Raw genomic sequence first — 17,850 nt, 5'->3', positions numbered from 1 at the left:
CGAAGAACAGCTGCAGGACTTGGTTTGGCTAGTCTAAAGAAAAGAAGAAATAGGGGAGACATGATAGCAGTATTCCAGTATTTCAGGGGCTGCCACAAAGAAGAAGGGGTCACGTTATTCACCAAAGCTTCTAGTGGTTGGAAGCTGATCAAACAGAGAAGCAACCTGGAATTAAGGAGAAACTTCCTGACAGTGAGGACAATCAACCAGTGGAACAGCTTGCCCCCATGGGTGCTCCAACACTGGAGGTTTTTAAGAAGAGGCTAAACAGTCACTTGTCTAAGATGGTATAGGTTCTCCTGCTTGAGCAGGGGGCTGGACTAGAAGACCTCCAAGGTCCCTTCCAGCTCCATTCTAGTCTAAGATTCTAATTCTTCCCAAGGGGACATATCATCTAACCCAGAAACTGAGTAGCATAATAGATCAGATGGAAATTTTGCATCAAATTCTTAGACATAGTAATGTATGCTAAAAGTTGGACTGATCAACTAAGGAAGCAGATTATGAATTCATGTTACAGGATAGCTTCTATCAATTGTTTATTGTTATTGTGCTAACAACAATGGGAAGAGATTTGGCTTGAAACACTAAAATGTCAAGTGTTGTCTCTGTTCCTTCTCCCTTCCAAGCTCTCAGTATCCTGTTAAAAGTCTGACGTGGTGAAGGGAAAGCTAGTGGACAAATTTGATAAAATTTATGATTAAAATGCACAGTGATTTTTTTTCAGAAGAAATTTGTTACACTCTGTTCAGCACAAACATCACATCTGGATTGTAGGAAAAGGTGCTTTTGTGTAGATGATCAGAATATCTCTGGAAGATTTTCATATGTAATTCTTAAAAAAATGATCATCTTGAGAGGTCCTTGGTGCTCTCTGAATTAGAGTGTTTTCTTGCAGACATTTCATTACTCATACTTGGGTAATGAAATTTGGATAATGAAATGTCTGCAAGAAGACAACCAAATTCAGAGAGCATCAAGTTCCCGTTTTCAGTGCTGAGCTACAAATATTCTGCTTTACTGATTGCTCATCTTGTGTGATAACAACCTATTGAATGATGCTGCTCATAGAATTAAGTTATTTTGCAGGTTATAAGATAGGCAGCATTAATAAAATAATGAACTGCCCCAGAAACTGTTTTCGTCCACCAAATCCAATATTCAGTTACATTCTTTCCTTAAAATTTCTTTTCTTTTCTTTGTCCTTTTTCTTTTTTTTTCTTTTTCAGCAGGGGGGAGAAGAGTGGTTATGTTTATTTTAATCACTACAACATATCAAGAGGTTTTTTTACTCTGCTGTATAACCATTACTACACTTGGTGTTTCCCCCTTCTATAATTTTATTTCACTGCCAAAAATGCTGAGGCAGCACCACAGATGGGCACAAACTGCATTCTCAACAATTACTGCTGTGCATTAGTACAATATACATAATTGTCAAGTTTACCTATTTTGTATCTATGGCAGAAGCAGCACACCATATTTGCCAGTTAGAGATGTGCATAAATGTCGTGAAGAATATTTCATGAAAAACGAAAACACGTTCATGCACAAACACCACAGCAAACAATGCCAGTTAAAGAAATGTGGTTTTGCAGTTCCTAATTTTTTGTTCAGGATTTGCACAGGGGAACATCCTGATAGATGTGTTACCTATGCCAGTGTGTGCGTGCGCGCGCGCATGCACGCACTATAAATGGTATACTTTTGTTATTTGAAATGAAAATTTGTGCCTTATTTAAAAGGCAGGCTGAAAAAAGTAGTTACTCTGCTCAAGCAACTTAAATAGATGTTGAAAGATAGGATGGTACATAAGAGTTCCTAGAATCTCTTCATGATGGATGCAGCATGACCTTGAAAATCTAGATCAATTATTTAGGCCATCTGTTTGGAGAGGGAGGGCTGTACTTTTTACTCCCAAGACATTCCTGTGAGAATTAAGTACTAATTAAAGTTGGGAAAGCTTCTGTATGCTCAGATGACCGTGTCATATAAGGGAAAACATTGATATCATTGCGTCCTAAAAAGAATTTCAATGCAGGAATGAGAGATATTGAAAATGAATCAAGGTAATTGCCAGCAGATTTCTTGGATTATCCATTGCAAATCAATTTCTGTTTCCTGAATTATTTTGTAATAGTTTCAGGATCTATTCCAAAACCTGGCGAGGGCAACAGGAGTCTCTTGGCTATGGGAGACTTAGAACTTTTTGGCCTTAGTGACTATTGTTGTATTCTATAATTTCTCCTCTGAGAGGCAAAGAAGTACTTTGCACAGACTAGCCAGAGCAGAGAAATAATTAACATACTCTTTTCCCAAATGTGTTTTCTCACTTTGCTTTGAGAACTAGAGATTAAGCAAAGGGGTTTGCAGAACTAAAGCAGCGTAGATGTTACACAGAGCGTCTGCCTGCATATTGCCATTGAGCAGTTTAGCAAAGAGCCAAGCAACTGTGTATCTTCCAAGGGGAAGCACTGAACAGCTTGGCACTGCAGTAATGCAGTGGAGCTGACCTGGGCCCTGAAGTCTCTCCCTTCAAGCCTAATGTCATGTTTAGCACTAAACCTTGCACGTTGAGCTTTCTCATAATTAACATACTGAGTTGCACGAGAATTTCAAAAAATAAACCCCTCCAGCCTGTCTCATGCACTTCAGTTAGTTTGCCACTTTTAAGGCATATTTGGGAGAGGAGATATGGGGGAAAGTTGAAAATTTTTTGTGCCTAGAATTGCCTTTTTAGCCTCAACTGGTGATCAAGATAATATCTGCATGTAATTAGTTTCAAGTATGACTTGACATAACTTGGAAAGGGTAAAGAGAGAATGACCAGAGTCTTATGCCCTATTTTCTCCTCCGCCCAACAAATGACACACTCTGGATGTAGATGTGTGGGATCTCTGGATGGACATTGCAGAATGCAACTATTGAGTCTGTTTTTCATGCCACATTTCACTACCCTGCCAGGCTGGCCATAACAGCTTCATTAGGGGCTGTCACCAGCACCCATCCTGAAAATGGCAGCGTCTTAAGCATGGCATGCTGTACTCATTGGCTATACATTTACATTTATGCGAGTTATTTTAGAATAATAAGATTTAGTCTTCCAGACATCATTGCAGAAAATATCAATGCTTGTTCAGCTCTTAGAATGTTATCCATAACAAACTCATCATTCCCCCCCAAGCTGGAACTACCCCACACATCAAGATCTGAAAGTCTATCTCCTGCTGAAACCCATTAGAGAAAGAGAGAGGTCTTCTTTAAAGTAAAATTTATAGCTCTTATACCCTCTCTCTCTCTTTTTTTAAAAATTTTTTTATGTTTGCTTGCACTATTCTCTGTGCTACTAACCTGACCATATTGTTTTCTGTTTGGGGTTGCTTTGCATGCCATTCTTTCTTCTTGGCTGAGAAGCAAGTGGTCGCTCCTTGTCCTTTCTATGATTCAGGTACCTCACTCTTTCCTTTCCAGGTTCTTCCAGTTCTTTTAACATGTCAAACTCTGGAGATTTGTTCATGAGCGTGCAGTCACTCAATGGGGATTCTTACCAAGGGGCCCAGGTTGGAGCCAACGTGCAGTCACAGGTAGGGATCCATCGGATGTACTGCCAGTGAATGCATCAGGGTCAGAATGAAGGGCTTGGATCCTATTGGCTTCCCACGTTAGTGTTCTAAGAGAGGAATTAAACTCAACAACCATCAAATCCATAAAAATGAAACAAAAGGCAGGGGGGGGAAACAGCAGGGGCGAAATGAGGAATGTGTGTACATTTTCTGAATGGATTTGGCTCTGGCTTCATAGGAGGAAAATCAGAATTTTGAATGAAAAAGAGTGCTAATTTGCTTAGTGAATTTTCTGGGAGAAGGGATCATATATTCATACACTGAATTTATTATTCAGTCTTCCATATTTTTTTATCTTCTGCCTAGTTTAATAATAAGAGAATGCTGGTACATTACTGAAGGGCCTTAGTCCTATTTCAATATCATACCAAATCCTGCCATCCTTTCTCAGTAAACCAATTTGATAAGCAAGAAAGTAAAAAAAAAAATCAAGTCAGAAACAAACAATTTACTACTGAGGCAGTAGTTAGAACAGAACAGGTATTGTCATTATAGCCTCTTGAATATTCATATTTCTTTCTGGAATCTTCTGCCTGTGCCTCATTTCAGTTGGGATTCCCTACCACATCTCACTGGGGTTCTTAATATTATTGCCAACTATCCAAAAATGTCCATCTTTTGACAGTGCTGCTAAAATCAGTGCAGATTGTACTGTTAGACTGAATGTGCAGAGTGCCTACAGCAGTAACCAATAAGAGAAATGGATGAGGCTGAGATCCATTGGAACTCACATAGGCTCACTTACACCTTCAGTTGCAGGTGGCGTTGAGAAATCCTGGGTTATGTAACTGATGAGTAAATAATAGACTTAACAGATTAGGAAAAGGTTTCTTCCCTCTGCCTAATTGGTAAGGCTGCCAAAGAAATTCCCAAATGTATTTTCGTCTTCGTCGTTTTAAAATCCAGCCTAATGGACTGTGTTGCCTGTACACAGTAGATGGGGATATGCGTGGAAGGCAGCTTCACTTTTTACTCTTTAAAGTGATCATAGGGAAATCTGTGAACCAATACTCGTATTACAATGATCTCCAAAGAAATCCTTCTTCTCTAATAAACATGTTCCTAATTCTTTCTTTGTTGTTGGTCTGTTTAGGTGGATACCCTTCGCCATGTTATCAGCCAGACAGGAGGATACAGTGACGGGCTCACAGCAAGTCAGATGTATAGTCCGCAGGGCATCAGTGTAAGAAAAATAGGCTTCCTTTTCTCTCTTTCTTCTCCTCCTCCTCCTCCTTTTTCTTTTTGTTCTCTTGCTCCCAATTATTTCAAAGCCATAGGGCTCAAAATGCCACTTAGAAGGACTTATCTTAGCTGTACGTTCACCTAGTTTATTGCTTTTGTATCGGTCCTCCCAATGGCAGAATTCTAGCTGCAGAAAAGTGGCAAGTGGGCAGGCCTTGTACGGGCAGCTGGCGTCTACAGCTGTCAGACAGAATCAGCATTCACATGGCACCTGCGGCCACTTGCGTTCTGCTGAGAGGGGCTGCTAAGCAGGTGACACCTACCGCAGTGGCAGTAGGGTATATCACCACAAAGCAGGACCCAGACATCTCCAACAAGATGGCCAAAGGCTGAGGCCCAATTCAGCTGAACACGCCATCAAAAAATAAGAGTACCGTAGCTCTCTCTCCCACTCCAATCACTGTGAAAGAACAAAACAGATGACTACCTCAATTAATAAGCAGGCTGATCATTATAACAATAATTATTGTTATAATGCAACAGCTAAGGAAAGAAAAAGAAAGCTGGAGTGGAATGGAGACATCTTCTACTTGTTCTGAGTTGCGCTGACTGCCTGTGACTAGCATGAAAATTCATAGCGACAAGCTGTGTCTTACGGAGTGAAATTGATCAGACAGTCACAAGGAGAACGGAATGTAGATTTGGGACAGCAATCCAACTTCATTTCTCAGATCAATCATCTACCATCTCAACAGTGATGACAGAAAACTGGGACAAGAAGGCAGCCTGGAAAAGGAGGCTGCCACACACAATGTTGGGAGTTCTTTCTGCCACTTTTAAAGGTCAATAAGGGAGCTCTACTCAAGGGGTGACCTAAAACTAGTAGAAGGATAAAATGTGTTTTGCTTCTTGGTTTTCATGCATGCCTGGGACAATGTAAAGGCCAGGGGTTTTTTTGGGGGGGAGGGGGAGGTTTACAGGTTTCCTACTCATCTACTCCAGAAAATTCAGGAATTTTGTTGCCTTTAATGCTCATTGCCTTTAATGAACTAAACAAATATTTTGCCAATGGGACTATACAGCATACCATCATTGAGGGTGGGCATTCTCTATGAGCTTGTATCGGTTTCAAACAAAAACATCAAGGGTAAGATATTATGTGAGGCAATTCATGATGACTGTTTGCCAAGACTGTATATCTTTCATTATGTTCTTTGTTTGTTTTGAGCTACACAGAATTGTAGGCAGAAAAATCCAGATATTTAAATACTCTGGTTTAGACGTCCACCTGTACAGATTTCCGATCAACTGTTTAGTCATTGGAATGTTTGGTTTTGCTTTGGTGGTGGAGTATTGCTGAAGGTAACATAGTTGATTCAGAGCTATTCTACACACTGAAGACTCGTTTTACACAAACAGGAGAGTCACATAGGCTGCCCACACAACATTATTCACATATAAAGTGGAAGGAGGGAGATTTAATGAGACCCCCTTCCCACCTTGGTTTCTTGGCCAAGCACTTTCATTCCAGATTGGCTTATTTTGGCAGATAAGATTGAGCCTGAAAAAAACACCTACAAGTAAGGAAGATGCTCCCTTCAACCAAGGGCTTTTATAATGTTAAAATTAGATTTTCCCTCCCGCTTTATGTGAGCGAGGCAGACATGTAAACATGCCTGACATAGCCTTCAATCTGTCAACTCAGCCTATACCTCTGTCCCTGCAGGCACTTTTCTCCTAGCCTTATTCTGATTCCAAAGTGAGATGGATGGAGTAAAAGTACTTCAGGTGGCCTAGTGGGAAGAGGTAAGGTGGGGAGGAAGAGATTTCAATTTCTTAATTAAAAAATGAGAAGACAGCATGCTGCAGAACAAACAGCCTGCCCTCAGCTTCATCTTTATTTTGAGAAATGCTATGGGCCCCATGTAGGCCCAGTAGGCATTTTTAGAATAGAAAAAGTGATTGCAACCCTATACTTTAAAAAAAATGCTCATCTGCCCAGCAAAATACAGATGCTGTAAACTGCAATGTATCTTGGGAAAGGCTAGCTAGATGAGCAAGTTAGGGGATATGATGGGAAGCTCTCACCAGTATGTCTTCTGATAAATGGTATTTTGGAATTAGTTACATCTATTATGGCAGCCATTTTATACTATGCAAATCTCATGGCAGCCCTTTTCTTTGAATATTTTCAAAATTCTCAGAATTTAAAAATTGCTCGCTAGCCCCAAATAGGGGCATCCTTTTGTATAGGTGAAAATATGTCTTCATGGGCTTCTCACTTTGATCCCTATCACCCCAACATCCTCTGCTGTAGTGAATGTCCTTTAATGGTTATATATTGCAATATTCCATCAATATTTATATCAGTGTTCCAGAAAAAACAGAAGGAAAGAATGGATGGATGGATGGATGGATGGATGGATGGATGGATGGATGGATGGATGGATTGGCTCCTCATTAAGAATTGGGGAAAACACAGATTGGTAAAATGGAAGAGCAGAAAGAGCAGTCATTCTCAGATTGAACTGTTGTGCTATTTGAATTATTTTTCAATCCCAAACCGGCTGCATCTGAATAATACAGCACATGTATCCTATTAGCACCATGTCTGATGTCACCAGGCAGAACAGCAAAGCAATCTGAAGCAAATGCAACTGAACATGTGCAGACAATTATGTCTGCTTATATAAAGCCATTGCAAAAAGTAGGCTTGAAAATGCCACATGAAAGAGTCAATCATTCTATATTAACCTTTGTGTTAAGTTTAATTCATTTCCATTCTGGCTCTTTAATGCTGAAGAGTAAATGAATCAGTGATGGATCATGACAAGATATGATACTTATCTACAAACAAACTTTACCCACACACACACCCCCCAAGAATTGATCTCCAGGACAGAGGGAGGGAAAGTGGGGGAGAAAGAGGGAGGGAGGATGGGAAAGAGAGAAAATGACTTGAAGAAGGGAGTATCAACCACCTGCACATTACCCAAAGCACTGGGTGTCATGTACAGGAGAATCACCTGTGAAATAACCAAATATGAAAAGGAAATTGGAATGAAAAGCAGGAGTAGATGTATTGTATTATACATGGCCCTAAATAAGTAGAAAAAGAAATCTTTATTTCTATTTATAATACAAAAATAATATAACTGACTGATGAAACATTTAAAACAGATCAAAGAAAGTACTTATACAAGTAAATTATGGAATTTTCTATCACAAGAGCAAATTGAGTCTCTGGCATCAAATAATCCTCAGAACATTTATTCAGTGACAGTTAGAAATTATGACAGTGCTAAACAAAAGAAGTTTTGACCAATGCCCGAAGTTACAGCAGTTGCAGCACAAACACAGTCACATGATAAAAATGTGAGTGCTTGGCAGTGCACCCGCCCTTACAACTACAAGGGTGCTGCAACTTTGTAGGAAAACAGCAGGGATAACTGGGGAGCGGAATTAAATGCATCATCAGCTTAGAGTCGTTGTGTTCCCACAAATGCTCCAACTCCAACCCCTCCTGAATTCTGTTGACTCTGATCTGGCGCCAATTTAGTATTGCACTTTAGTTGACCAGATTCTTGTGCAAAGGCTTGAATAAATTTTCTATGCTGCAACCCTATGAATGGTCTTGATTCTTTGCACCTGACAGCTTCCCCACCACCACCAATAAAGTCAAGGCCTGGGGCAGTGGCAAGTGGCCAAGACTGCTAAAGGCTCTAGGCTTTACCTCAGGCCCTGCCTTGGTGCTGTTATAAGGTGCCACTATGCAGGATGTCCTAAATTTGGGGGGAGGGTGCTAGACAGACTTAAGCGGGGACTTAGGTGGCATTCCTCAGTAGCAGAGGTGAAATTGAAGGCTAGGGTTGTGGCAGGTGGCTGTGACTGCTGAAGGCCTCAGGTCAGAGTGGCATGCCACAAGGCCAGGCTAGGGTGGCTGCAGCTTTGCACCACACTCAGCAACTCTACATAAACCTCATGCGGGGCCTGCACCAAACTTTCCAGGGCCTCCCACTCCCCTTGAGGCACTCCTGTGCTCTGCTTAATAACCAGAGATCCAGTTTGATGTAGTGGCTAGGGTGCTGGTTTAAAAATGAGGACCCCACCTTAGGCATGAAAGCCAGCTGAGTGACTTTGAGGCAGTCATTCTCTCCCAGTCCAACCCACCTCATAGGGTTGTTGTTGTGGAGAAAATAGAAGGAGGAAGGTATGCTTGCTGCCTTGAGCTAGTTATTAAGTAACAGAGGCAGAATAAATATCTAACTGAAAAAATAATAAAGCTTCCTGATCACTTAATGACCACAACTGGAATATTGGGGTTGTGATAGTTGAGTGAAGTAGTCATGTGGGTGTCTTGCTTAATGACTGCCTCACTCAACAACTGAGATTATGGGCATAATTGTGATAATAGTTCAAGGGCCAGAGCAATTAGCAGGAAGGGATTATGCTAATTTGGAATATTATGTATGCTACATTAGTATAGTACTGTGCAAGAAGGACCCCCGAGACAAGCCACCTAGGGAACAATCAGACAATGTATAGCCTGCAGCTGCATAAGAGGCAGAGAAAGAGGCTTTAGAAGGGATCCTCCCTAGCTTCTCAGGCTGTAAGGAAACAGTGGGACAACTATACTTTCGGATTTGTAAATAAATGTAGCCTTACACTAAAGTAGAAGTCGCTCGTCTGGTCCGTTTCTTATCTACTATAGCTGTGAATTGACAATCAACAAAATGGGTGAAGTTAATTCAACAATACCCTACACATAGGTATAGCTTTGATCTTGGAAGAGATGGTTACTCCATCTCTTCTCCAGAATCATTTTTGGTGCAGCATTAAATCTTGTGGAATAAGTAAAACAGAAATAAATGATCTGCAAGGAGGAAAGAGGATGTTATATAAATATTTAATAGCAGAAATACATCTGTTCCAAAGGCTGATGAGTAATCAGCAATTATGTTCATGTAAATTAAAATCCTGAATACATTGCTTGACATGATGATCCTAATTCAGATTATTTCATTATTTTGCCTTTTCAAGGAAAATTTAGGTATTTTTGTTTAGATTTTCATTGGCTGCTAGCCATCCTCCTACTGTATGTAATCTCCATGTCAACAGAGGGAAAGAGAGTACCAGTTGAGGAGGGGGGCAAGGCTTTGATTCAAATACAAGTCTTGACAGTGACAGGAACAAGATACCAAACTACAGCCCCTCTTTGGTATGTTGTATTGTGAACCCAATTAAATAAGTTTTACATTTAATTGGCAATTCATACAGATTTTCATTTTCATTAATCTCTCATTTTTTTATTAGTAAGAAGCAAGATGACAGCCAGTTTGGTGTTGTGCTAAAGGCACCAGACTAGAAACTGGGAGACTGTGGGTTCTAGTCCCACCTTGGGCATGAAGCCAGCTGTTTGACTTTGGGCCAGTCACTTTCTCTCAGCCCTAGGAAGGAGCCAATGGCAAACCACTTCTGAAAACCTTGCCAAGAAAATTGAAGGGACTTGTCCAGGCAATCCCCAGGAGTCAACAATAACTTGAAGAGACAAAACAAACCAGAAAAAGGCAGGAAACATGCTTTGGTTACGTTGATGCATACCTGCATTAAAGTATACACCATCTTAGAAGAGGCATTATCTTCTATCTGTGAATGAACAGGAGAGAATGCTCCTTTAAGAAGCTGATTAATTTAAATTCTCATTTTTTGTAAAGTAAGTACATTGCGATATTTCTACTACTGCCTTATTAATTGAGAATACAATTTCAATCAAATATTTTACTGTTAGATTAAATGTTGGGAAACTTGTTCCAGTATCATCTTTGATGAGCAAACGTTTGGGGCAGTTGAAGTTCTCACTTCAGTCTACAATGACAGTAAGCTGTTGTTGGCTCTTTGGATTCTTCAGTCTCACCTTCAGTTTTGCTGTTGATAGTTTTAGTTTGCTAATTTCATTTTAGTCACATAATCCAAAGATAGTTTTTCCATTTCATATTTTGCAGCAAAATACCTGAATCAGATTCCTTCGCCTCCCTAGAACCGGATCTAGAATTAGGGTCAAACTAAACATTACTTGAAAAAAAAGATGATATCAAGTGTATTTGCATTACTCAAATAGAAGATCAGGAATCTGCAGGCATGAATGGCTGCTTATCTAAATTGCACCTTGCAAGATACCAAGACTTAGTATTTTCTTACTTTTGCCTAATATGTTAGACTGGCTTTCTTTAACAGAAAAGATCTTCTTGTTTCCTGCTCCTTGGTGGAGCAGTGGGCTAATGCCTCCTTAAGTAACACCAGCTGCCTGCAATTAGTGCAGGTTCGCATCCCACCAGGCTCAAGGTTGACTCAGCCTTCCATCCTTCCGAGGTAGGTAAAATGAGGACCCAGATTGTTGGGGGCAATTAAGCTGACTTTGTAATAATGCCGCTTGGGGGGGTGTGTGAAAGCCCTAATAAGCAGGCATATACATAGAATGAAGGCTACTGCTAAGCTTGTAAGCCGCCCTGAGTCTTCGGAGAAGGGCGGGATATAAATGGAATTAAAATAAAAAATAAATAAAAATATTAAGTTGCACAAATGCAGCAGGCAGGTGTAGATTTGGAATACATTCTTTTGCAAATTGGGCAGAGGCCAGATAGATTGCCTGAGACATCTGATTAAGAAATCCAATATAAGTTACTGGAATTGGACTTCTTGTGCATAAATGATCCACAAATGATCCATAAATGATTACTTTGAGGGTTTTCGGTTTGCTTTTTTTTTTTTAGTAAGGTAAAGGTAAAGGTTCCCCCGCACGTGTGTGCTAGTTGTTTCTGACTCTAGGGGCCGGTGCTCATCTCCGTTTCAAAGCCGAAGAGCCAGCGCTTGTCCGAGGACGTCTCCGTGGTCATGTGGCCGGCATGACTAGACGCCAAAGGCGCACGGAACGCTGTTACCTTCCCACCGTAGTGGTCCCTATTTTTCTACTTGCATTTTTACGTGCTTTCGAACTGCTAGGTTGGCAGAAGCTGGGACGAGTAACAGGCGCTCACTCTGTTACACGGCACTCGGGATTCGACCCGCCAAACTGCCGATCTTCTGATCGACAAGCTCAGCGTCCTAACCCACTGAGCCAGTAGAACCAGGTAAAATTTGCAGATGAGCTAGGACTAGGACTGATAGGTTCATGTCTTCTAACTGTGATTGAAATTGGTGCAGAGAGCTGTGAGCACATTCTTTTAAAAATGGCTCTTAATGTGTATGTTCTCTCCCTCCCCCCCATGGGGGGGAAGGATGGTGGGAATTGATATACAGTTATAATAAATGTTTCTATGCAAAATTTAGAGTGGGAGAGGGATGGAAGAGAAAGCATGTTCCAAGGAATGAAGATTTCTCATCTTGGTATGACACAGAATTATACTACAGTTACGTAGGAACTGTGGTGGCGCAGTGGTTAGAATGCCATATTGCAGGCTAACTCTGTCCACTGCAAGGAGTTCAGTGACTCCCCGCTAAAAATTTACTCAGCCTTCCATCCTTCTGAGATCGGTAACATGGGGATGCAGATTGTTGGGGACAATACGCTGATGTTGTAAACCGCTCAGAGAGTGCTAGTATAAAGCACTGTGTAGCAGTATATAAGTCTAAGTGCTATTGCTATATCCATGTTCCACAGCATGTGGCAGTCTCCATGTGAATCCTAAATTTATCCTCCATAACTTTTCTATTGTAAGGAGAGAACTTCCGGAGAGGATCCAGCAGTGCTGGAAGTTACTCGGAAGTAGTTCCTGAACAACACCTCTAGGAAATCAATAATAAAATTGCACCTGAAACAATAATCTTATGTCAGCTCTGAAATTGCATAGGGGATGAGGACAAAAACAATGGCATGTGAGGCCAGCAAACAATCTAATAATTAAATGGAGCTACTGTACCCTCTCATTTGGTGGTAGGGCTGGTGTCTGGTGGGAAAGCACCAAGGTTTTCTCCCCAAAGTGAAAATTGGACATATATGTTGAGTTCACTTATTTCCTAAAGATTCTGTGCCTTTCAAAGGCACTGGGGGCAACTAAGCATCTACCCAGCTAGGAGGAAGGGCATGTTCTTGATTCTCGGAGCATCTCTTCAGAAACCCTGGAATGGGGATAAAGCTTTAAATAATAAGAATGTCTGTGTTGTACAAAGATTATATCTATTCCTCCTGTTTAATTGGGCAACTGCAATAAAGCCCTTTCTAAAAATAATTTCAGTGCACAATAGAAGACTCTTCCCTCCCTCCCTCCCTCTTTTCTCCTCCACATTTTCTGATTCTTATAATGACCCTGCAAACACTAAATGTCATTTGAGTGCATTAAGCAGCAAACTCTCCAGTGACATAGCAATTACAGTTCTGAAATAGATTTGGTGTGTCATCGAAGATAAGGGTTTTGAAAGTTTCTGTTGTGATTATAGCTTGTAACTCCCACAAATAACAGGCTTCAAAATAAGAGGCTGCCAACAGGGCCATTGTGGTGTTCCCTCAGTGATGGCACGTAAATTGCTATTAATGTCCTGAGTGTACTTGAATATGCCAGTCTCCGGGCGGCAGCGTTGGCTCAGTGTCTCTCTTTATGCAGCTTGTCATTGTTGGGCTGATAATCTTCGGTAATTGCTGCTGCCTCTTGCAGTGGTCAGAAAGTGGAAGTGCATGAGCTGGTTGCATCCTCCAGGAGATAGTAAACAATGAGCTGCCTCTGTCCTGTAAATAATGTGGGAGCAGAGCAAGCTGGGCAGATGTGCAGCCGCTGCAGATATGGTTTGCTGTTATCTGTCTCTGTTTGGGGAATGAGAGTGATCCTCCTTAGGCTTGAAAATCTGTAAGCCACAATATCCAGAAACACCAGCCATCTGGGCAAATGGGTTAGTCGAACTTTAGCCAACCTTTTGGAAGTAATTGCCTCAGTTTTGTATCAAAAAGGTCCACTCCTGAAGACGGAGGGCAGAGCAGAACTTTGCAGTACTGGAGATCACTTAGACATGACAGATATTACAAGTGGGGAAAAGAAAACTTCAGACTGGGTTTTATATCTGGTTTGTATCAAATGCATAGAGCAACGTGATCATGTGAGGAGAATTCTATCAGAGGTGGAGCTCAAAAGAGATCACAGATTAGCTGATCATTGGCAGGAACCATTGTCCTTTTTATCAGAAGGTGAATAGGCATTTCAGTGAATAGAACTTGATCATCCTTAGCAAAGGTTAGTATCTGTCCCTGCTTGATGTACTTCACTTGGTCAAAATACTGATAATCCTTGAGATTTATTTGTTAAGACAGCTCGGCCCTGGTATATGGCCGTTTGTTTGTTTGTATTTGTCCATGCTAATTTTCAGCCACATGACAGCAGGCTGAGCTGATCAGATGATCCTTGAAAATAGGTTCTTTATTTAGCATGGAGTTGGGGCAGGAGGCATTTGATCACGGTTTCTTATATTTTCAGGGATTGCAATTAAGCACAAAAATTTATTTGTGCTGCATACAGCACATTTCAGCCTTCAAGAACAGATTTTAAAATGTGCTGCTGTGGAACTCTTGGAGTGAGAGCTTTAAACAGGCAATATTTCTTTTCTTTTCCTTTCCTTTCCTTTCCTTTGGATTTAGCACTCAGTGCATTCAACAGTTCATGATTTGCAATTTATTATGGGGATTTTTAGTTGAAAAATATTGGTACGAGATAATAGAAGTACTCTACAGTGTGTGTAATGTGCAATTTATAATGACTTCAAATTAAACTAAATATTAATCAAGTCTTTAAAGAAGAATGAACTTGGTGTGTTTTATTTTGGAGAAAAGCAGCTCTAATACAGAATTTTATTTGCTCTGGATTGTGTCTGACATTTCTGTTGAGTTTAAAATTGTTCCTTTCTTGCTGTTTTTTACATCCTGAAAAGATATTTACCACAAAGAACATCTTTGAAGTTAAATAAGAGCCCACTTCAGTAATCTAGGATTATGTCTTGAATCAAAATGAGATCATGTTCCAGATTATTTCTTCAAAATAATATCTGCAAGATTAGCTATGTTTGTGTAGCACCACCCCCGAAGGGACCGCTGAAGTCCGGGTTCTCCTGGCCCTCTTAGTCTGGCTGCTGGTCCAAGGGATCCCTTACTTGGACACCTCTGCTTGACAGAGGCACACAGTGCAGTGGTGGTCAATCTCTGTCAGCAGCAGACCATGATAGGTGATGATGGTCAATCTCTGGCAGCAGGCAGCTCATGTGAGATGATGATGGTTAGTGTCTGGTGGCAGCAGCTCACATGAGACAATGATGGTCAGTCTCTGGCAGCAGCAGCTCATGTGAGGTGAAGATGGTAGTCAGTCCCCAGCAGGCAGCTCATGATAGGTGATCGTAGTCAGTCTCTGTCAATAGGCCGCTCCCATCTCTGGCAGCAGCAATTCACATGAGATAATGATGGTCAGTCTCTGGCAGCAGCAGCTCACATGAGATGATGATGGTCAGTCTCTGGCAGGCAGCTCACGTGAGGTGATGATGGTCAGTCTCTCTCAGCCACTCACAGGAACCTCCCTTATTCTATCTCCCCTTCTCTCTTTTGGCCTTTCCCCACTGAATCCTCTCCTACTCCCATTCCCTTCTCTCCTTCAAGCTTGCTCTACAGAAACCTCTATCTCTATTCCCCCCTCTCCGTCCAGCTTACCTCACTGAAAAGAATAAAAACAAACCCAACCAACCTCCTCCCTCACTCTCCCTCCATCTGGCTTGCCACATACAAACCAGGAATAATAATAATAAATCTTTTCGCCAACTTCCTACCTTGCTCTCCCTCCTCTTGGCTTGCCTCTCCGGAAAAAGAATAAAAAGCCTTTTTGCCAATTTCCTGCCTCGCTCTCTCTCCTTCTGGCTTGCCTCTCTGGAAAAAATAAAATCTTCCCCCAGTCCATCTCCTCTTCCCCTTTAAAAATCCCTCCCCAAGACCCCCGCCCTGCCGCCAGCCACCACGGAGGCTGCCAGAGCTCCCGACCTCTCCGCTGAATCCGCAGAGCTCCAGCAAAGCCTCTCAGCCAGTGCTGATCCTGGCCAGCGCCAATCCCCCCCAACTCCCCTCTCTGCTACATTTGTTTAATCTGTAATTTATATCACATGTTATTTGGGCTTCAGCTCTATACTTGGTATAATAAGGACAATTATATTTAAACATGTGGCGTCCTTATTTATGTATCAAGGGAGAATGATAGTGTTTGCACAGAGAGATCAAAAGGTGCATTGCTGACTTTGCTCATCAGCTAGCTCTGAAACGGAAGCAATCTGGGTTAAGAGAAAAAGGGCTGAAGGGGTGATGCACGAGAAGTTTGTGGGGAGATGTTACTTGCCCACATGAGCACATCCCCTTTCAGTAAAAATGGATCTATATCAAGAATAAGCTGTTTGTGGCCAATCACCCAGTTTCTGCAGATCCCAGTTTGGCAAAGTATCATGCATCAGAAGTGTAATTTGTAGTACAGGTAGTCCCCAGTTTAAAATGAGTCCCATTCCCAAGGTCTGTGTTGAAGTCAAATTTGTATGTAAGCCAGAACAGCATTATTGATAATACAGTATGGTATAAGTAGTATTGTGTAATGAACTTGAGCCATTGTGTATTTAACTTGAATCACTGTAAAATTAACTCAAATTTTGCTGCAGTAGGCTGTGTTCCTCACTATGGGTCATCCTTAAACAGAGTCAATCTTAACCTGGGAACTTGCTGTATTTTAAAAAAAACCGCACTTAATATACTGTTTTAAGATCCTCCAGACTCCCTCCTCCCAAATCCCCCAAATTTCTGACTCTAAAACTTGCTACTTCTACCTTCCTAAGATCTTAGTGCAGACATGTCAAACACAAGGCCCGGGGGCCGGATCCGGCCCGCGAAGTGGTTTCATGTGGCCCGCGAAGCCATCCTGGAAACAGTGAGGGAACGGGCCCCACTGCCTTGGCCCTGGCCCAGAGACCCTCCTTCTGCCAGAGACCCTCAGATCTGTCCCACTCCTGCCCAGGCCCCCATAGGCACCCTTGATGCGAACGATGTAGAGCTGGCCACGCCCACCCAGTAGGCCATACGCACTCTAGCCACGCCCACCCAGTAGGCCATGCCCACCCTGGCCATACCCACCCGGCCCCTTGAGGGGCAACCACAATGCTGATGCGGCCCTCAATGAAATTGAGTTTGACACCCCTGTCTTAGTGTGTCACCATTACAGCCCCTGCAGCTCTTTGCTGATTCAACAAAGAATAGAAAAGAAGGGTGAGGCTGCTGGACAGCAAAAGGTTGCTGTTTCAGCTCTATGCTATTCATCACTTTAAATGTGACCAAAGCAACATATGAATAATTAACTGGAACACCATCAATGTTATTTTAAGTTGTACGTTTCCATGTAAAGTCACCACCCAACATTGCCCACAGCAAGTACAGTTTAAAAAAAAAGGCATAACTGACTTTGGAATCTGAACTGCAAGACCTGAAAAACATAAATCTGATGTGTGCAGTCTTTTTTCTTAATGTGATTATGTTTTTGAATTAATGAAATGCTGCAGAGCTGCTTATTTATTATATCTTGACTGCATAATGTGATAAGGAATGCATGTTCATCACTCAGTGTGCCTGATGTATTGTTTCTTGAAACTGATCATTTTTACATTGCTAGACTGGGACTCTAGAAACTGCACTTGTACAGTATTTATGTATAATAAACCAGGTATGTAGCTGGTTAATAACTAAACTATTAAAATACTGTAACCATTTAAGGACAGAGATACAAAATACTTCAGTATCTTGGAGTAGGAGCTGAACTGACTACTGTAGTCATTATCTGAGTTAGACAACTGCCTGAAATTTAAGTTTGTTTTGGAGTATTTCATCTTTGTATGTTATAGAGGCCTAATGTTGGGGGTGGCCATTTAGGCCATTGAATGCAACCCCATATCATGTCTGGGCTTCAGGATTAGAGCAACCCAGACAGATAACTGTCTAGCTCAGGGGTCAGCAACCTGAAACAGTGAAAGAGCCACTCGGAACCGGTTCCCTCAAAAA

At 41.5% G+C, this 17,850-nt stretch overlaps 1 protein-coding gene across 1 annotated transcript in view; it reads left to right on the top strand.

The window, feature by feature from the left end:
* LOC310637215 (pre-B-cell leukemia transcription factor 1) overlaps nt 1-17,850 on the top strand; it is a 47,480-nt gene that overhangs the window by 21,031 nt on the left and 8,599 nt on the right. Inside the window, exons 5-6 of the mRNA XM_083357560.1 lie at nt 3,472-3,584; nt 4,717-4,806. Coding sequence (XP_083213686.1) covers nt 3,472-3,584; nt 4,717-4,806 — 203 coding nt within the window. The remainder of the gene's footprint in view (nt 1-3,471; nt 3,585-4,716; nt 4,807-17,850) is intronic.

This window comes from Vipera ursinii (assembly GCF_947247035.1).
Source record: "Vipera ursinii genome assembly, chromosome: 3".
NCBI lineage: Eukaryota > Metazoa > Chordata > Lepidosauria > Squamata > Viperidae > Vipera > Vipera ursinii.
Note: the sequence above shows the minus strand (reverse complement) of the source record. Positions and strands in the feature narration are given on the sequence as shown.